This window comes from Neofelis nebulosa, chromosome 6 (genome assembly GCF_028018385.1).
Source record: "Neofelis nebulosa isolate mNeoNeb1 chromosome 6, mNeoNeb1.pri, whole genome shotgun sequence".
Taxonomy (NCBI): Eukaryota; Metazoa; Chordata; class Mammalia; order Carnivora; family Felidae; genus Neofelis; species Neofelis nebulosa.
The window spans coordinates 128305903-128327960 of record NC_080787.1 but is presented as its reverse complement, the minus strand read 5'-3'; the positions used below and the strand labels follow the sequence as shown (position 1 = coordinate 128327960).

Genomic DNA, 22058 nt, shown 5'->3' with positions numbered 1-22058 from the left:
ATTTGCCCACTTTGAGAACTTACTCAGTTCTAGGTGTGCAACATAATGATATATGCATATACTGCAAAATGATTGTCGCAGTAAGTTTAGTTCACATCCTTCACCACACAGTCACAATTTTTTTCTTGTGATGAGAACTTTGACGAGGCCTTTCTTAGCAACATTCAAAATATACAACAGCGTTGCTAAAACTATAGTCACCATGCTGTGCATGACATCCTAGAACTTATTTATCTTTGAAAAAAAAATAAAGATGCATTATGGCTTGGTATTTTCACCTACAATCTGGGATTATCAATAAAATATACATTCTATGTAATCAGGTGCAAAAACACTACAGTTTCCTTTTTTTTTTTTAATTTCTAGAGGAAAGGAGACATGAAGTCCATATTAATCATAAGGGAGGTTGCTCTGGAATTCTTTTTTTTTTTTTTACAACTATCGAGCATTTATTATGTTCAGGGCACTGTGCTTGGTACTGAATACAGAACAGAGGGAAAAGCAGCCATCATTCCTGTCCAAGATACAGGCAAGTGTCAGTTCACCTTCTGATCATCAAAAGAAGGAAAATGCCTGAGAAGTGTTAGCATCAGGGCTATTAAGGTTAGTTAGCTGAGCCTTTAGTTAACTAAAGGTAAGTCCAGTAAAAAGACCAAAGCAAGTGGCCTTCTCCTTCCACTGGACACAACCTGCTGTGTTGGACACAACATATCGGTTTTCTTTGGCTCCAGGGTTCTGTCATTTTCAACCAGAGGATCCTTAATTGATACGTGGGAGAGCAGCCATGCAAGTATAGAGACGCCATTTATCGAAGCCTCTAAGGGCTTAGGCACATGATCGACTTTAAGTTTTACGCCAACCCAATGAGGAGGGACAAATAGTATCCACATTTATCGATGAGGGAGAAGAGGATGAGAGGAAAATTCACTCCTGGAAAAGTGGTGGTGGAGTAACTGGACCCATGAACCCAAGCTCCTCCATAGCATGTGACCTTAACGGTTATCATTTGTCACTCTCAAACCCGGTTCCAAGACTGGGTTAAGCATTTTACACACAATAAACCTGTGAAGGACTTTTCATGAAAAACCAACAAAAAGCCCAACCTCCTTTCTTTCTGTCCATTGTCTATCCAACCTTGCATTTCCTCGTATTACCTCCCATGGCAATCATTTACACACTGACTTTTACATTTTTCCACTGTGAGACACTGTAAACCACTCCTCACCTCCATTAACACACTTAGCAATTCTTCATATGACCTCTTCTTGTGGCGCCATGGAAAGGTTTATTCTTTAAGACTTCCATAAACAAAAGTTTGTCAGGAGCTATCAAGAGCTTAAAAACATAACTATGCTTTCATGGAGGATCTTCTATTCCATAAAACCTTTCTAAAGAAATCATTACGCATGTAGCAAAGCTTTGGATGTGAAGATTTTTTTTTACCGTCATTTTATTTATAACAGAAATAAGGTTAAATAAATCATGGCACATCTATAGAATGGAGTAAGAGACAACAATTAAAAGTATTCTGAAAAGTTTTCATTGACACAAGAAAATGCTTTGGAATCTTATGCCAAAAAATTAAAGAATGAGAACGAACAGAGAATATATACCATAGCATGGACCCCACTCTTAAATAAACAATTACATACAATTGCAGAATGGGTAGAGGAGAACGAGAGGCTGGAAAGAAATTCCTCAAACCATGTTCAGAATGTCTCTCTGCCTTTTGGGAATATGGGTGATCTTGGTTTTAGTATTTATATGTTTCTACACTAAAAAAAATTTCAAGAATATATTACCTTTAGAAATAAAAAGTAGAGATAGCCCTATACTACACTAGCAAAAACACCCTCTGATTTTCCTTCAAAGCTTCTGGTCTGGGCCTCTGAATGGCCTTATTTCTGGTAACAGCTTTCATCTAATACTTCGTGGGCTTCCTCTGTGCCAACTTCCTCTCCCCTGTTAAGTCACCACTCTTCCCTCTTTATCAAAAACTGGGTCATATTCCTGGAATAGTTTCCCTTCTCCTTTCCTCTAAGACATTCTCTTATCATCTTTCAAACACATCCTGAATTCTTTCTTCTCCCTAAAGTCTTTTTGACTGAAAATAGGCTTGCTTGGGACCCTAAAATATAGTTACCTTAGTCATATAATCTATAATCAGTATGCTTAATCTCATTTTGCTTCTTCCTATGACATGTTTTCCTTTTGGGCTTAGAGCATAAATACACCAACAGCATGAAACCTGCCTATGGGAGTTGCTCTGCCCTGCGTTAGAACACAGACCACGTGCGTTTTGTTACTTAATGATTTCTTATAATGAAAGTGTTCCAACTGGCGATTAAGAGGTAAGATTCTGCCCAGAATCTCTGCCGTGAAGAGTCAAAAAGTGATAAGCCACCAAAACAGAAAGGATTTCTAATTCAAATATTCAAATTGTAGGGAAGAAGAAAAAGTAGCTGGACAATACACCAACATAATCTTTTTTTATGCGCTGATAATTTTACGCAAATAGATAGCTACCTCTTCAAAAATAGCAGTTTTATGGCATAAATACCTTCCAGAAAAGTCTACATAGCCAAAGACAGTAACCTAAGAAAGCACAACTAAATTAATCACATTGAGACAAAACTGTGATTTATGCTCTATTCAGAACTCACTGGCCTATTAAAGCTCACAAATTATATATATGTATATGTATATACATGTTTATAAAGATGCTCATCACTTAAATGCCATGACAATGAAATCCTAGGACTAAACGTAAAGTAACATTTTTCTGCGAATTAGAAATTTCCAGTTGTCATGTCAAAATGCCTCCTAACACCAGTCCGTTAGCAGATCCGCACAACCGTCAGAACTAAAATTTGTATTCCTTGATTGTTAATAATTCACTTGTGAAACGTGCATAAGATTTTTTGTAATAAAAAGGTCTTTAAAAAAAAATACTTATCTAGCCTACTATATATGTCCAGACTCTGTATGAAAACAGAGGCATATAATGATAAGACACCCAGTTCCTGTCCACATGGAAGCCACGGCCTCAGGGAAGTAACAGACAAGGGAGAGCAGAAAACCATAGGTAATAAAGCAATACACACTTGTATTAAGGTAGAAACAATCAACTATGAACGTATAACAGGAATAGGAGAGATCCTGTCTAGAAAAATTAAAGTATCTTCATGGGCAAGGTGATGTTCATTTCACTTTGAAATGGAAGGGATAGTGTAGGACTTGGCAAAGCAGAGAAGGAAGCAGGAAAGACATACCCAGCTGAGGCTGTGGGTGTCAAGGCACACAGCGGGTTCGTTATGACCGGGGAAGGCATGGTGGGAATACTGACGAGAAATGAGTTTGGCAAGGTAGATCCAAGACAGTTTTTGAAGGGTCTTTGCATGCTATGCCAGAGAAACTGGCCTGCAGTCAGTTGCAAATGAGGAGCTAATGGAAGATTTTTAATCCAGGGAATAATGTGACCACAGACATTTTCTACAAAACGAATCTCTGGCTACAATGTAGGGAATGGATAAAAAGTAGAGTATCACGGAAAAAAAACTTCTGGAGTCCAACTAATCTGCGTCAAATTCATGCTCTGCCCATTATAATCTATACACTGTTTAACCTCTGCAACTCTCACTTTGCATATGGACCTAATATTGCCTCCCTGGAGAGATATTATGATAATTAGATAAAAAGCTACATTAGAAAAATTACTGATTTCTCATCCTAACATTTACAGCACTCCTGAAGGTCCCTGGCCAAACTGCCTTCTCTTCCCACCCCTGGCTCTATCCTGCCCTCCTATGGGTCTCATGGCACAGATCTCAGACTGCAAGCTAGGCAAATAGCTGCCCTTTATCCAGCCCTTGTGCCTAGAGATGCACACATCTGGGGCACCATCTGCTTTCTGAAAGATACAACCGGGAAAGAGGTCTGCATGCGGTTTCTGCAAGGAGGCTCAGCATAGTCCAAGCAGGGAATTCTGAGGTCTCAAGTGTCCAGAACATGAACTGAGGCGCTGGGGTGGGCTCTGGGTGGGAATGTTCCCTCCACTCTGGAGAGGACAAGAATGGAGCCTCTACTACATAAGCCCAGAGAAGGGCCCCACTTCTCCCAGGATGTAGGGTGGTATGACAGTGCTTAGCATGTCGTGTACACTCAACAAATGACTGTTGTCATGGTACCTTTTCTTACTTTCACCACTGTCTTGTTATTATAGTTTTGTTGTTGTCATCATTCTTTACTGGAGGTAGCAAAGCCTGGAGGAAGGAACTACACTCTGTTAACAAGGCCCAGCACTGGAAGCACAATACAGTTAAGTTATATTCAGGAATGCAAAGGAAGAAACAGAGTGGGGAGCCTGGGCAGCACAGTCAGTTAAGGATCCAACTTCGGCTCAGGTCATGATCTTGCAGTTTGTGAGTTTGAGCCCTGTGTCGGGCTCTGTGCTGACAGCTCAGAGCCTGGAGCCTGCTTCGGATTCTGTGTCTCCCTCTCTCTCTAACCCTCCCCTGCCTGCACTCTGACTCTTCCTCTCTCTCTCAATAAGTAATAAACATTTAAAAATGTTTTTTAAAGGAAGAAACAGAACCTAGAAATAGCACAGAAGAGGAATAGAGAGGACTTACTGGAAGAACAGTTTTGAGGATAGATATGGCAAGGATAATAACTATATTTTTCAATATTTTGAGTTTCAGGTTCCTTTGGGCATCCAAGTGCTGATAAGCAGAAAATTGGATGTACTGGTTTGGAGCTCAGCAATTAAAGGATATCCATCTTAAAGTGGTGGCTGAAGTCTTAGAAGTGGATGAAACTTCCAAGGCAAAGTATAAGATGCACAGCAGAAAGACTGAGTGCAGAAAAATCCCTCCAGCCAGCGAGCGGAGAGAGGGAAGGATACTAGCAAAGAAGCCAGAGGAAGTTGTGACTGCATAGAAAGGTGGCGGAAGGGAAGACGGCAGAAGGAAAGATCTCCTTCAAAGATATGCCCATCCAGTACGAGTACTCACCAGTCATTGAGTGCCCACTCTGCACCAGGCATTTTATAATCTCATTTAATTGAGTACTTACTACAAAACTGGGAGAGGTAATTATTTCCACAGGATCAATGAGCTAACAGATTCAGAGATGGTAAGTAATGTGTCTGATGCCACCTAACCAATATACAGTGTTCGGTCCATTAGAAGCTTAACCCTACTGTTAAAACAGGAAACAAAGGAGCACTTGGGTCATTGCTCTAGAGGAGGAGATGTAACAAGCCGAGAAGTGATAAGCCCATCCATTTAAGCTGGGAACTTTTCCATTAGGTTATAGCTCATTTAATCCTCATGAGAACTGGGACACTGGGCATTATCAAGTTCATTTCATAGTTCAAGACATGAAAGCTCCTCAAATTATGTAAAAGGGCTGGTAAATGGAAGAATCCAGATTCAAAGAGAACGACTATATATATGGCACAAAAGCCTTCTCTCTTTCCACAGCAACATGCTACCTCTCTATCATGAGGAAGCAAAAGCTAAAAGGAGAGGATAAAGACATCTACAATATGGAAACAAGCATAGGCATCCTTGAATATTGACCAAAGTAATAAGTTTTTTTTTATTTTCCCGCTGACCTATGTTCTCCCCCCAAACAATCCAGCACACAAAAGCCAATACGATAACCCCCGCTTTTCTCAGGATGGGTCAAACTGAGAACTGTTTCCACCTGAATAGTGCACTCAGATATAAAATGTACGGGCCCACAGGTCGCAGAAAATAGAAGAACCTGTATCCTTTACTCTTTCATTGACTTTTTGTCTACAACAATAAACTCTTCAGCCTTAAATTGTCAAATTTAGCCCAACATGTAAAAGCTAAGCATCAGGCTACTATGAATCCAGGGAAAGGCCAAGGACAATACGTTAAAGCTTAGATCTCCCGTGTCAAGACAGACTGTACCATTCAAGGCTAACAATTGTTCATCAAAGGCATGCTCAGGGCTTTTAAACCTCATGTCCTCTCTATTTACACATCCGTCCACCTTCACGAATGCTGCCCTCCTTCACGCTTCTGCTTGACCCTAGTAGCATTTCTAGAGCCCCTCTTGGCAGGGTCAGTGCCTTCCCCACCCCCATGACACAGGACACAGTGGCTGGTTACATGGGTGGTTAGGAAAATTGTTAACTGTCGGGGTGGGGGGGTGGGGGGCGGAATGTATTCACCTTTCTTGGCTCACAATTAACTGGTAATCAAGGTCTTTGTGAAATCTACTAAGCAAGGAAACTGCCCTACTCATATTACAATGGCATACACTTTAAAATTGAGACCATACCTTCAAAGAGGAGCTCTCCAGAATTTTATGCCAATTTTTAGCAATTTTTAGAATTATAACTACAATGGGGGAAATATTAAAATGACTTTTCCTATGGTACATCAATTTGATGGAATTTTAATAGCCTTGAAATGTTCTTAAAGAACTCCTAATGGCATCTAAAAATTTTTTTTCAATATAATACTAAGTAAACGTAGCAAGCTGCAAAACATTACAGGCCTTGTGACCTAATTTTCATGATATTCAAAAGAAAAAGCAATGTTAAGATGTATTATCCCTAGATGATCTGACTTTTGCGTCCAACTGTCAAGGTTTGGAATTCAGACTTACCAGTTATTATTGGGTAACCTGGGGCAAGTGCTAGCCGCCCCATGCCTGTCCGCTCATCTATAAAGTACAGATGTAATGAAACTTACTACATAGTTCAAACAACATGACACTAGATATCAGGAATGACGTTTTCTAGGCTTTTGAATTTTCTGCAGTAACAACATGCTTTGCAACCTAAAAACAGTCTTTTTTCCCCCACAAGTGTGTTATTTGTATATTCTTTTACTTTCTAGATAATTTAAAACAAGTATATTTCATATTGTAGGACAAAATACTACCTTTTAGACCCCTCTCTTATGCCACTCACAAAAATTGACTCAAAATGGATTGAAGACGTAAATGTAAGACCTGAAACTGCAAAACTCCTAGAATATGGTAAAAAATCTCCTTGACATTGGCCTTAGCAACAATTTATTGGATAACAACCAAAGGCACAGAAAACAAAAGCAAAAATAAACAAGTGGGATGACATCAAACTAAAAAAGTTCTTCACAGCAAAGGAAACAAAATCAGCAAAATGAAAATGCAACCTACAGAATGGGAGAAAATATTTGCAAACTGTCGACCTGATAGAGGTTATATCCAAAATATGTACAAAATGCATACAACTCAATAATTATAAATAATCCTGTTAAAATGAGCAAAGAAACAGAATAGACATTTTTCCAAAGAAGACACATGAATTTCCAACAGGTGCATTAGAAGGCTGTTCAAAATCATTAATCATCACGGAGACGCAGATCAAAACTACAATGAGACATCACCTCACATCTGTTAGGATGGCCATTATCAAAAAGATAAGAGATAATAAGTGTTGGCAAGGATGTGCGCTGTTGGTGAGAATGTAAATTAGTACAGCCCTTATGGAAACAGTACAGAGGTTCCTCAAAAAATTAAACAGGGAACTACCATATGATCCAACAATCCCTGGGTACGCGCCCAAAGGGAATGAAACCAGTCTCAAAGAAATATCTGTGTTCCCATGTGCACCACAGCATTATTCACAATAGCCAAGGCACGGACACAACCTAAGTGTCCACCAACAGATGAATAGATACAGCAAATGTGATATCTATCTATCTACCTACCTACCCACCCACCCAGATATAACTAGATATCTATACTTAAATACAGATACCTAGGATAAATATACAAACACATGATGGATTAGTACTCAGCCATAAGAAAGAAGGAAATCCTGCCATTTGTAGCAGCATGGATGCACCTAGAGGACGTTATGCTAAGTGAAATAAGCCAGAGTCAGAAAGACATACAATGCACGATCTACTTATTGGTGGAATCTAAAACAGTTAAGTCAAAGAGAGAGTAGAATGGTGGTTGCCAGGGGCCAAAGGGTGGAAGAATAGGGAGATATTGGTCAAAGGGTACTAACTTTCAGTTATAAGATGAATAAATTCCGGGGATGTAATGTACAGCGTGGTGACTATAGTTAGTAACACTGTATCACATACTTGAAATTTGCTAACACGGTAGATCTCAAGTGTTTTCATCACACACACAAATTATAACTATGTGAGCTGATGGATGTGTCAATTAACTTGATCGTGGTCATCATTTCACAATGTCTACGCATATCAAGTCATCATGCTGTACACCTTAAATATACACAGTTTTATTTGTAAATTAAGCAGTTTAATTTGTATATACTGATTTGTAAATTACTTGTCAATAAAGCTGGGAAAAGAAACTGCTGCCTTTTTATATTTTGAAGTTACAGCCTCTGTCCCACTAAACGCTCTACAGTTCTTCCCCCATAGGCATCAAAAATCACATTCAGCCATCCATGTATAGTGATCACTCCCCCTAAGCAATACATTTTGGCAATAAGCGTCAGACAGAGAACGATGATGTAAAATTTTATATTCCCATAAATAGCAACTTCTCCCAACAGTAATATGTGTGTGGTGTTTCAACTTCTGAGTATCCCAATAGATTCTGCTCTGTAAGCACTTTTTAAAAATAGGCTGTGGGCGAAAGCCAAAACGATTGGTTTGGTTCCTTATTAGCTGTCTGCTTTAAACACATTATAGATTCTATACTTCCCTCTCCCAGCCTGTAGACTCGGCTGAGTAAGATCCACATTAATCTGCCACTCGATAGCCTCATGTCTGGCACTCTCTGAAATGAAGAAAAGACTGTTTCTCAGGATAAATATAGTTTTAAAGGGTGGGGTTGTGTCTGGGTGCTAGTTACCTTCAACCCTGTAAACTGCCTTAGAACCCAGTCACCCTGAAAGCAGCTGTATTTGTAACAATACATCAGCACAGAGCTGCTTTATTCCACTCGAGGAAGTATCCAATCTATTATACAACTGCATGGCCTTCCTAAATGAAACATGTACTGGGAGAAAAACAAATACGTGCAGTGGTTTTTTTTTGTTTTTTTTTTTTTGTTTTTTTTTTAACGCACTCAAGAGAAAAAAACCAGTAGCGGACTGCTTTCCTAGGGAAATGATTAAAGATCACAAGACAGTAAAAGCTGCCTGACAACAATCCCAGCCCAGGGTATGAAAACGGGACAGAGAGGGACTGAAAGCTTGACTCAACCAGGAGGGCCGTGGTGGAGCTCCTCCCCCTTATGGGTGTTAACAGAACTTGGCCTGGCATTAGGGTTCTCGGCACTCACAGCCATCACAGATCACACAGAGCAAATGCAACACAGCCAAACTGCTACAGGTTTGGCCCTAAATGGCCTAAATCCAAATAGGGACTTGGTGAGTTTGCACAAGCACCTGTATGGGTACCCACAAAGCCAGGGAATCCTGCAGGCTGATAAAGATGTTCTCACAGAAGAAAGGGAAAATCGAGAATAAATTTATCAAGTATTCTGGGAATGCAAGCTGGTGCAGCCACTCTGGAAAACAGGATGGAGGTTCCTCAAAAAACTAAAAATAGAACTACCCTACGACTCAGCAATTGCACTACTAGGCATTTATCCAAGGGATACAGGTGTGCTGTTTCAAAGAGACACATGCACCCCCATGTTTATAGCAGCACCATCAACAATAGCCAAAGTATGGAAAGAGCCCAAATGTCCATCGGTGGATGAATGGATAAAGAAGATGTGGTACATATGTATACACACACACACACACACACACACACACACACACACACACGATGGAGTATTACTTGGCAATCAAAAAGAATGAAATCTTGCCATTTGCAACTACGTGGATAGAACTGGAGGGTATTATGCAGAGTGAAATTAGTCAGAGAAAGACAAAAATCATATGACTTCACTCATAAGAGGACTTTAAGAGACAAAACAGATGAACAGAAGGGAAGGGAAACAAAAATAATATAAAAACAGGGCGGGGGACAAAACAGAAGAGACTCATAAATATGGAGAACAAACTGAGGGTTACTGGAGCGGGGGGGAGGGCTAAACGGGTAAGGGGCACTATGGAATCTACTCCTGAAATCATTGCTGCACTATATGCCAACTAATTTAGGTGTAAATTTTCAGAAATAAAAAATAAAACAAGTTAAAAAATCTTATCAAGTATTCAAGTATTTTAAATACTATAATTCTGTTATAATTATTATTTATATTGGCAAAATCTCACTATGTAAAGATCTCTAGCTAAGGGTTTCTCCTTCTGCAAGGTAAAAAAAGAACCCCCACTCATTTTCTATCCTAATATTGACAGGAGAGGTCCCCAAACTATGGAAAACCGAGAATAACTCCACCACCAAAACTCTCTTCCGGCTGCACAGATACCTTGTCTAGTCACCCAACACACTATTCACATCACGGTGTTCTTCCCTGTGTGTCAGAGGCACCAAGGCACTCTTAGTTCCAGCCTGGGAAGGCAGGAACATGAAGACCAGAACCAAAATGATGAGGAACCCTGCTGCTCAAAGACAGAGTCAGATCAACCTGGGGAAACCTTCATACTCAAGTTTATGAGCACTTCCCTACTGCTACTCTTCACAGCCCCACTGACTGACTGTCCTTTCTCCCTGGGCACTCGGAGGGACCCAATAGCTTTATGCAGGCTGGGCTCCACCCAATTGTCCCCGAAAGGCCAGAGCCATCAGTGCTAGGAAGCAGAGTCACTGGGGCCTGCCTGACTGAAAGCCCGGGGGGTCCGGGCAGGAAGTCCCCCTGCTCTGGTTTAAGTGTGAGGCTACAAGGAAAGATCTCTGTATCAGGGAAGGCAATGGAGTCTGGTAGAAGAACTCTGGCCTGATCTGGCAATCTGTGGGTTCATTTTGGCCAACGAATGTTGGGTATAATCCTCAGCGTGTGACTTAGGTCTCTCTGGTGTGCAGTTTCTATTCACAAGATAAAGGCAGAAGCTTTCTGAGCTCCTTCAAAGGGACGGGAAGAATCAACCAAGTAGGGATATGAGAGAGCTCTGAAAGCCAACACTTGATGGAAATCTGAGGGAAGCAGAAGGAGAAGAGCAGCAGAGTCTAAGGAAACCAGCTCTCTGTCTCCGTATGGCTCAGCCATTTTATCAGCAAGATGGGGTCTCTCCATCGCCTTCTCAAATGCGAACGGCCTCTGCTTCTTTGAGGCACGTGGCTCGCAGTTTTAGCAGGCTTCTTAGCAACTCGATTCCAACTGTGTTTTTGGCTGACAGCATGGTCAGCCCCAAGTGGTAGATCAAGAATGGTCTAAGTCATTGCCGACAATCCTGTTTTCCCTACTTTTTCAGCCTTCCTTGTGGCTCCTGGAGCACTTTTGCTTTCCTGAGAAAAAGGACAAGACCTGTTTAGTTTGCACTGACCTTCGGCCTTTCGTCTTGCTGCCTTCCGTCTTGGATGGGGGGTGTGACGACTGCAGCCGCAAGAGCCATTGGTGGTACAAAAAGCCACATATAATGAGGGCCAGTAGGTTCCCAGACGTGAGGAACCTAGGCCCCATCTTGTTTAAGCCACAGTTAGGCTTTCTATTACTTACAGCCGAAGGCATTCATAACTTATATACTACTAACGGCTATTTCTAGAGAAAAGCCAATATTCAGGTAATATCTCCTTCTGTCCCAATACATTTCCCGAAGGTGAAAGGGGAAATGAAGGAATAGACAGGGACAACAATAATTCCAATGTTAACATATCTAAGTGACGGGTATTTGGCAAATATCCGTTGAAGACATAGATTATATTAGTTAAAAGAACAACTTTCAGGTCAGACCCATACTTATTTTTTGTCTATTTTATTTTATTATTTTACTTTATTTTACTTTGATGGCAGGGGGGCACAAGGGAGCGAGGGGCAGAGAGAGAGAATCCCACAAGGGGGAAAGGGAGAGAGAAGCAGGGCTCGGATTTTTACCTGACGCGGGGCACGAGCTCACAAACCGTGCACTCATGACCTGAGCCGAAGCCAGATGCTTAATGCCTAAGCCACCCAGGCACCCTCAAACCTGTATTTGAACCTCTGTCTGTCCTGTATTAGCCGTGTGACTTTAGGCAAATGATCTTATCACTCCAGCCTCAGTTTTCTCATTAAAATTTAGGTCGTATGAGTACCAATTGTACTTACTGTACGATTAAATAAGATAACGTATAACGTCATTAGCACAATTCCTGGCAAAGATCGATGCTTCATAATTGGTTACCTTCAATATTGTGGGGAGGCACATTACACCACGTGCCTGGGTATAGGGTGACAGAGTTTAGAATCTAGCTACTGGCAAGCACATAAGGAAATCAGCTAACTGGGGCAGAAGAAGGCTATAATATGCACCAGTGTGCATACTGTGTGGGAGAGGGTGATAAAGCCCCACGTCTAGGCCCTCACACCTTGTAAATGCCACAGACATCTCAGTGGTCTTCCCTGACCATTTCACGGGAGTTACCAAATACTTAATGTAGAATTTCCTTACCCTTCTCCTGCAGAAGAAATAAACAGGTCAACAGAATGGTCAAAATGCGGCCAGACAATAGGAAAAGGATTCCAGCCAGAGATCTTCTAGGCTGCCAAATTCACCTAGCCCCCTCCCCTCTCGGTCCCTGAGGGTCACGTGGTTTCTTTTAACGTGGGTGTATCAGGGAGAATGCTTTCAGCTGTAAGTGACAGGAAATCAACTCCCTAAGTAGCTTACACATGGAGACAGGACAGTCAGAGGTTCAAATACAGGTTTGAGGGTGCCTAAGTGGCTTGTACATGGAGGCGGGTTGGCCCCAATTTTAGGTGATTCGGTGCTCTGATGACACAGCCAAGAACCCAGGTTCTTTCCATCTTCCTCCTGGCCCACCTCTTAAGTGTCTGCTTCACCACAGCTATGGCCACTCCAAGCATCATTTAAATGTGGTAAGTGTCAGGGAAGAAAGAACTTCACTCTCACAAGTCTGAGAGAGCATCCCTCTCCCATTCCACGCGGATCCATCTGACGCAGGGCATACCCGTTGGCCAGACGGGAACGTCGCGCCTGTGATAGGGCAGCCTCCTCTGAGGCAGACAATAAAAGCAGATCCTGTTACCCACTCAGGTCCTGTGGGCGGTCGGAGGTGTGGTGGGATGTTGGGAAAGCAACCAAAGGTCTCTGTTCCAGGGGAAAAGGATGGAAGGCCCAGAGACTCTACAAATGCTGACAATCGTCTCCTAAACTAGGAAACCCCCTGCACGTCTTCGGGTGCAAAACCAAACTATTACCTTTACGCAGGTATGTGGTGTGGTGCTACTGGGGTTTGCTTCCCCTGCTCCCATCAACGGCCACCCTCATCCTGGACTGGCCCAAGAGAAGCCAGCTCAAAGAACCTTCTTGAGTCTATAAGCAAAAATGGAAGAGGAAGACAGAGTGGCATTAGATGCCAGTTTCCTTATTTCAGATGCTGGAATTTATTTTAACCAACACTTTAAACAGCCACAGGGAAGTTGTGCAGATCGAGCCTGCTCGGGCTGATTTGCTCCTAGTTCCCAAAGACCAATCAGTCCTCCCTGTATTCTTAGGAATCAGAAATAACACTACTTAAATTCAGATTCTTATCGGCTCCTTTGTTCCTGGAACCTGTTCTGCTATCTAAAAATCACACTTTGAAACTCAGCACTAACTGGGGGGTGGGGGAAACAAAAATAAACCAAAAAAACTTGAATCATGCTGCAAACTGCCAAAACACCATACGCCTATTTTCGATTTTATCAGAGTGATATTGCACTCATGATTTGACGTACGTTCTGCAAAGGACCATCTTATTTAAAATCTTGTGTAATCTTCCTAAGACCCCAGTAAGGAGTATTATTTGCAGGGCTATGACAGGGCAACTTCATAGCTCTGCGGGATGACAGGTGACCCAGGTGACAGTTCTACAGGTGCATGAGACACAACAGAGGGCCATCTATCTCTCTACAAAGCGTAATAACAGGATTGCTGCGCAGGCCTAAAGCTTGGAGCCCAAGGACAAGCCTGGCAAAGGCAGGGGTAGGAGGAGTTCCCGTTCTCAGGTAAGAGGAAGAGCTGGAGACTCTTATGAATGAAGGATTCAGGATGCTGACATCTAAAATGGGGAAGACGTGGTTCTCAAAGGGTAACCTAGATGCCTGAGACCCTTTCAGAGGGTCCACGAAGTCAAAAGTTTTTCCATTCTCAATCTCTCAGGAGTATAGGGGGGGACTTTATCAAAAAAGAATACCCACAGTTATCTGAAAAGGCAATTCAGGTTCCTCTCCCATTTTAAACTGCTTATCTGTATGAGGCAGGATTTTCTTTATCGCCTTCAACCAAAACTACGTATTGGAGCAGATGGAATGTGGAAACAGAGCCGAGATTCCAGCTGTTTTCCTTTTATGAAGCCAGATACGAAAGATTTACAAAAAAAAAAAAAAAAAAAGTAAAAGTCGTCTCACTAAGTTTTTCTTAGTTACTTTTCATAAAAATGTCATTCATATTAACATACAATAGGCTTGTTACTTTTAATGAAAATTAAAAAATTTTTAATGTTTATTTTTTGAGACAGAGACGGTGTGCAAGTGGGGGAAGGGCAGAGAGAGAGGGAGACACAGAATCCGAAGCAGGCTCCAGGCTCCAAGCTTCCAGCACCGAGCCGGATGCGGGGCTCGAACTCACGAACTGTGAGATCATGACCCGAGCTGAAGTTGGACGCTTAACCAACTGAGCCCCCCACGTGCCCGTGAATTAATATTTTTTAAGTTTCTGTTTTAACTTATAATGTGGTAAATATTGATAGATATAATACAAAGATTTCCCTACAAAGTGCCTTGGGATCCTCAATAACTTTTAGAAGTGTAAAGGGCTTTAAGACCGAACAGTCTGAGTACTGCTCCATTAACGTGACAGCTCAATGGATAGGGAAAGTGTGGCGTGAGTGCACACACACGATGGGGGACATTACTCAGCCATAAAAAAGAAAGAAGGAAATCGTGCCCTTTACAGCAACATGGAGGAGCCTTGAGGACATTATGCTAAGTGAAATAAGTCAGAGAAAGACAAACACCGTGGGATCTTACTTTAAAGTTCTCCTCCCACACCCATGCAAAATGGTAGCTATGGGAGGTGACGGACGTTCACTAACCTTACTGTGGCAATCACTTTACAAGGGAAACATATATCAAATCATCATGCTGTCTGCCTTAAACTTACACAGGGTTATGTTGCTTATATCTCAATAAAGCTGGAAAAAAATATATATGCCTGTCACACGGGGGGACCTGAGACAAAGCCCTGTGGGCTAGCGGCTCCTCTCCTGCTCAAATGCTCAGCAGATGAAAGGAAGGAGGAGGTAAATCAGAGGCTCTTCTCCTGGACGGGAGGCGGCCAGCAAGCATGCCGAGCCCTTCTTTGGGGAGACAGAGTCATTCTCTGTGGTCCCACTAGGGTCTCTCTAGATCGGTTTTTCTCTGCATCTACTGGTCGGTCAATAATCACACTGGGGAAACAGAGGCACCCGGACGCCTTGCAGTGTCTATCTTCGTTTGTGGAAGCTGACAGGCAAAATGACTAGTTCAGGGTCCCGACGGTCATACGTGGGAGAACTGGGACTTGGAGCCAGGACTTAGTGTATCACCATTACCGTTTCCGTTTCCTTTCTCCTCAAACGGTGCGCTCTTAGAGGGGAGACAGTCAGTGTCCTATTCCCAGTACACAGGATGTGGCCCAGGGATGCCTGTCCCTGCCTGCCACTGCCTCTTCCACCACAGCCGAGGCCCCCTCACACTGTCCTCTTACTGTTGATCACAGCTCCAGATGCCTCGACTAGAGATGCTGGCATTCAAGACCGAACGCTGCAAGTAATCTCACGAGCAAATATTTATAAAGGCGTCCCCTGTACTGGGTGCTTGGGTGCACACACCTTAAACCAACAACGGTTCTCTTTCTTAATCAAATATCCTCTTGACTTTAAAATTACAACTATACGTTTTGCGACGTCTGAAACACACGAGTGCTCTCCTCCCCACTTGCAGCAAATGTCAGGTTACTGGCCTTGTCTTCCACAGCCAGCTTTATTTCAGAAGCAGAGTTAAGATCCCAGAGGGCACACACAGCAGCCCTCCCCAGGTCAACCCAGGTGGCCTCTGTGTCCAGGCCCCTCCCCACCAACCACAGCTGGACACGGTTTCCTGGCTTTTTTTCTGCCAACACTCTGAAATAAACATACAAAAGCCCTTTTGTCTTTGAAAGATTTTTCTCCCAGCTGGCAAATACAGAAAAACAAAATGGGGCTTACAAAAGAAAGCAAGCAACGGGGAAGTTACAGTTTCAGAGGCCAAAACACCCCCAACTTTAAAATACAATAGTTCTCTCTGGACTTTATTAAATGAAAAGTTAGTCCAGGTCTGCTCCCACCTGCATGTGATCTATGCTGGATGCGTTTCTTCGGTTTAGGCCTAACTCGGTAAAAATCAGTCCTGCACTGAATCTCCTCTCGGTAATTCTGCAGGCTCGCGCAGCATAACCCTCCCTAAAGAGATCACCTTAGCTGCTGCTTAGCAGTTTCCTCAGTCAAATGAGCAGAAGCTCCGAGAGGTAAGGGGTTAGCTAATTACGTAATGACTCAGGCTTCCCCGGTGGGTACTCACATCAATTCCAGACCAGAGTCTTTGATCTTAAGGTCTCCTCCTGCCTCACAAGGAGGAAAAGTCAATTTAGGTCATTTCCTGGCAAAGTCCTGTCCACACACTAATCTCAATGGCTCTAATAATTCCTGGTTCTTCCCTCAGCCTGAATGTATGACACGCCCTCTTTTAAAAGCCCTGACTCCTTGGAGATTGCATTTAAAGTTGTTTCAGCGCAAGGTGATCTTATCCGTATCCCTACATTAGTACCTTGCTCTCGTGAGTGAGCAGCGGCTAAATACAGATTTCCCAAGAGCTCTTTCCAACGATGGTGCTTCATCAAGTCATTTACTGCATGAAATTTAATATTCTATATCTCAGCTTTTCATGTAAGTTACAAATAAGAAAAAATAAACCTCTGTGATAAGTCAGTAATGGTAGAGGGAATACCCCGCCAGAGTTTAAGACAGTAAACTCTGGAGTCCAGCACAGTCCCGATTCTGCCCCAGGCCAGCTTGAGGAGTTTGGCCGGTCTCTCCAAAACCTCAGCAATTCCCTTGCCTCCCTCACAAAAGCACCGTCAGGATAGAGATCAGGATGCATAGCACCGAGGAGAGGCCCTGTCACACAGTGAAGGTTTTCAAAATGTTAACCTGTGTTCTCAAGTGTCCCGAAATTAGTTGAGAAAATACAAAGCCTAGTAAGCATGCCAAGAGGCATCGCATTGACAGAGTCCTGGCCTATCAAACAGGTAAAGGGAGAGCTCCAGGGTCAAATTTATTGGACTTAACTTGAAAAAGATACACCTGGGTATTGTTGTGTCATTACATAGCCATACAGATTTATCAACAGTTCGGCTGCACACCTAAATGTGCAGTAAAACAAAAAGAGAAAAAATATAAAATATTCAACAAAGGAAGGTGTCCCAAGAAACTAAATATGATTTTAGTTTTTTGTGCCGTGCTTTCCCCAGTAGAAAAAAAGCCCTGTGGGGTGAAAAGGAGAGATACAAACAACTCACTGAACCATTTCCACCACCGAATCAATAACCTCCAGTCCCTGCCCATCTCTTGGAATCCGCTGTTATAACCCATCAATAGAAACAATTTCTCAGAGGCATACTTTGAAACAAAGCAGGAAATTTGGACCTAAATCGCCTATAAGGCACAGTTTAATTATAAAAACCAAACAGAATAAAAAGCCTACCTTCACACCATTCAAAAAAAAAAAAAGAGAGAGAGAGAGAGAGAGAGGCTTAAGAAAGAAAATTTGTGATTAGATGGTTATATTTTTCTCAAAATGGAGTTTTATGTTTCCTTGCAACACTTCCCTTTAGAACCAAGGGCTATAAAATAAAAACATCAACTGGCATAAAGGAGTGATGAGTGGCCATGGCTATTTTCAAGCATTAATAGTATCTGGTTCACATTCCAAAATATCAGCCAAGCCCAAGATCCCCTATCCACTCCTTTAATTGACTGCATCATTTACAGGTGCTTTTAGGGCAGGGGCTATTAACAAGGAGAAGCTTTATAATGGAGAGCTAATTGTAGGTCCTCCTTATCAAAGGGAATAGAACACAAAACCATTAGGACTGGCCTACAGGCTGGCAGATAACACACAGAAGAAGGTTTTTGTAAGTTAGGAAATAGTATAGTATTGTTACTTATGCTATTTGTTGTTAAAGGTGACAGGAATACTCTTTGACTCCCATAGCAGCAGGGGAAGGAAAGAGAGAAATCAGATCTTTGGGGCACCTTGATTTCTAACAAGGATTTCAGCATCCCCGCTGCTAAAGGCTTCTCCACATGCCCCATTCCTTTTGCCAATATTTGTGGCCAACAGGGAAATGTCATTCTGCTCACCTGTTTCGGGCAAGCCTGCTCTCAGGAAGCTGGAACACCAGGTCAGCTCCAGGGCAAGTCCTTGTTCCCTTAAATGGTCCCTATCCACCTCCAGCAAGGTTGACAGAGTCTCCTTCCTTCCTTTCATGACTTGCTGACGTAAAGAAGTCTCTACAACTTGAAAATGAGCCAGGCTTAGATTAACCAAACTGTCTTAAACCTCTTCTTTTTTAAAAAGTTGTTTTCCTATTGCACAACCAGCAAAATATCAACAGAGCCAAAATTTACTTGCATTTGCATGCCTTTGCCAAAGGAAGTCGGCTGTACTGGGGAAGAAAGGCAGAAGCCAGAAAAGAGAGGAGCCCTCAAGATGAGCTTAAACCTGTGAGAAGCACAAATGTTTGCAATTCACCTGGAATAGCCTGGAAGTCTGATAAGCAGCACCTGTCCTGCACCTGTCCTCCACAGCCTCCATTCAGTTAGCACAAGCTGAACACAGGACCTGGGAATTCTACAAGAACATCCTTTGCTTCCTTCTCTTGACCATAGGATAGCAAGGGGAGCCCAACACTTCTCCAAGATACAAGAAAGGCAGAAACAACGATGAGATTGAAACTGCCTGCCAAAAACCACTATTGAGGTATTTGCGGTCCTCATCCATTTTAAATCACAGTCTTTCCCAGTTGATGTGGATACGGTGGCTTCTTCAATTAAAAAACAAACATAAATTTTGCACATCCTGTAGAAGTGGCTCCAGGGTTCAAAACAGAACTAAAACACTAGAATAGATCAAAGCAGCAGAAAGGCAATTAAAATGAAACCATACAAGGCATGGAAAGCTATTATGGATGGTTCTCTCAAAGCATAAATGCTGATGAATGTGCTCCCATCCTGCAGGAAAGATCAGTAGGGCCCCCCATCAAGATAGGGAGGAACGTGCCAACATCTGAGTTGAGAAAAGGATGTGGACCAGGCAGGCAAAATGAAGCAGAAGGCTGGGCAGAGGCTCAGCCAGGGTGGGGACAGGAGAGGTGTGGGGGACACAGACAAGGGCAAATGGGAAGAAGGGCTGTTAGAGTCTTTCTGGGAACAACAACTGTCAGGAGAAAAGTAATTAGGCTGAGATTGGATGTGAAAAATCACAGAGAAGGTAAGCAAAAGGCAGCTGGGCCATGGCCGGGGTAATGTCTGGGATTGCTGTCAAAGGGGCACTAAGAAATGCCAACAAGAGGTTCATTGCCATTGGCTGCCTTTTAACAAGACAGGTCATCTCATCGGTACCAGTCCTGTTGTAAATAACCTGGGCTAAGAGAAGGGGCAAATCCTGGATTAGAACAGGATGGGGGTGAAGGTTCTTTAGTTCTTTACAACAGGAATACTCCACAGTCAACTTCATGTCGGGAGTGTGGCAGGGCAGGCAGCTTCCCTCTTCCACGTGGGCCAATGAGAGCTGAAACCCTTGGAGAGTCAACGTCCTTCGGCCCAGCACATTAACCAACTCCCAACCCCTGATCTAATACACGTCAGGCTAGTTGGGGCTTTGGTTGACGAGAGAGGGAGGAATTTAAGACTCTACTAGCTGAGGTCAATGGATTGGGTGCTAGGCTTCTGGTTCTACTCTCTGGGACCAACCCCCTCCCCCAGTCAGCCAATGAGACCTGAGAAGTTCTATTGCCAAAGTTGAGATTCCATTCTGGTATGGATTCTTTCAAATACTATGTTTCCTCAGACTCTGGAGAGGAGGGTACACGTCCCCTGGGATATGTACGGCAGTGTGGAGAAGCAGTTTCATCCTACAAGCATTTACAGGGCACCGAACTAGGGGATGAAAAGATGAATAATTTACATATATGAACTCCTTGAGGATAGGATCTCAGAACAGAACCCCTAGACAACTGCTGATACAACGGGTAAGCGCCATGAGAGATTTATGTATAGCGAGGGCACAGAGAAAGATCACTTCTAGCAAACACAGCTCAGCCTTCAAGAAGAAGTAGGAGGATGAAGTGAGAAAGGCTGTGTGTTATGAGACACTCAGTGGACAATCTTGATGAAAGGGCAGGTCAGAAAATGACCCTCTCATATTTTAGTGCCCCATATAAAGGGATTTTGGGATCACTAATGAAACACCTCAGATCTACTGCTTTAGTCTAAGCTTTGGCATGCAGAAGAAAGATTTGTAACAAGCAAGCTTTATTTCAGCTTCTGAGATGGGCCCAGGAAGGAGGAGGAACAGGTGCTGGGAAATGCCTTCAGTAAAACATTAGTACACGTGGCAGAGGGTATCCTGGAAGTGGGGTCTTACTAAGCACACCCTTCATCCTAGGAAAGAGCAGTTTTTCCTGAAAGTACATGTTGCCAAGGCTCTGCCCAAAGCAGGACAGAAGAAACAGTCTGTGGAATCTAGAGGAGGCAGAATAAAGCTTGATTTGAATGTGGATGGCCCCAGCAGCCACGAGAACTTTCTAAGAGTGCAGGGCTGGAACTTGGGTGAGGTGGGTGAGGCACTGGCCTTGGGCAAAAATTTTAGGGAGCATTAAAAAACTCAATCAGCAAGATCAATAATATTTTAATGCCACATTTTTTCCTTTTTAAAATTCCAGTATAACAAGCACACAGTGTTATATTAGTTTCAGAAGTACAATATAGTGATTCAACAATTCTCTAAATTACTTAGTGCTCATCATAAGTGTACTCTTTCACCCAGACCCCCCACTCACCTCCCCTCTTAGAGCCATCAGTTTGTCCTCTATAGTTATGAGTCTGGTTTTTTGTTGGTCTCTTCTCACTTGTTTTAGTTCTTAAATTCCACATATGAATGAAAGCCTTTTTGACTTTCTCTTATTTTGCTTATCATTATACCGTCTAGATCCATCCATGTTGTAGCAAATGGCAAGATTTCATTCTTTATTTATGGCTGAGTAATATTCCATTGTGTGTGTGTGTGTGTGTGTGTGTGTGTATGTATTTTTTCTTTTTCTCCATATCCTCACCAACACTTGTTGTTTCTTGTGTTGTTTTCTTTTTTTTTTTAACCATTCTGATTGGTGTGAGGTGCTTTAAAGCCACATTTTAAAAACTCGAAATGAATGCCAAAATTCCATGGCAAACGAAATGCCAAATTTTAAATAAAGACAGGATCTGGCCCTGTACTTCCATGACTTAGCCTCACTCACCTCACCTGCTCCTGGTCATGAGGCAGTGAACCTCTTGGAAATCTGACAGGAGAGGCAGAGTAGTTTGTCAGAGACCCAGGCAGCTCAACCAAGACATCAAACTTGTAGTGGCCTAACGTGTCTGGGCCTCGGCATGGAGTGAAAAGCATCCTCCTTACGGATTTATGTAGAGTTATATGAAGATGTCCAGATCCACAGCCATCAGAATTTGGAGTTCCAAATCCACTAGAAAAGACAGCAGGCAAGCCATTCTGGCCCAGTCTCTGGGTGAGACTGACCACACCCAACCAAAACTCAGAAGCAGAAGAACACTGCAAAACTCCATGAGACAGGGAAGAACATTTTTTAGGAATGTGCCAGCAGGTCAAGAATGATCTGGTGGGCGCCTGGGTGGCTCAGTGAGCTA

The 22058-nt window shown here is 42.7% G+C and overlaps 1 protein-coding gene across 6 annotated transcripts in view; it reads right to left on the bottom strand.

Moving 5' to 3' along the window:
- The window catches only part of ARFGEF3 (ARFGEF family member 3), a 183751-nt gene that overhangs the window by 146736 nt on the left and 14957 nt on the right, over positions 1–22058 (bottom strand). Inside the window, exon 1 of one of the 6 annotated variants that reach the window (XM_058735426.1) lies at positions 16657–16997. The exons of the other annotated variants lie outside the window; for them this stretch is intronic. Within the exon in view, the coding sequence (XP_058591409.1) occupies positions 16657–16658 (2 nt within the window). The 5' untranslated portion in view covers positions 16659–16997. Of the gene's footprint in view, positions 1–16656; positions 16998–22058 lie in introns of those variants that run through there. 6 annotated transcript variants of the gene reach the window in all.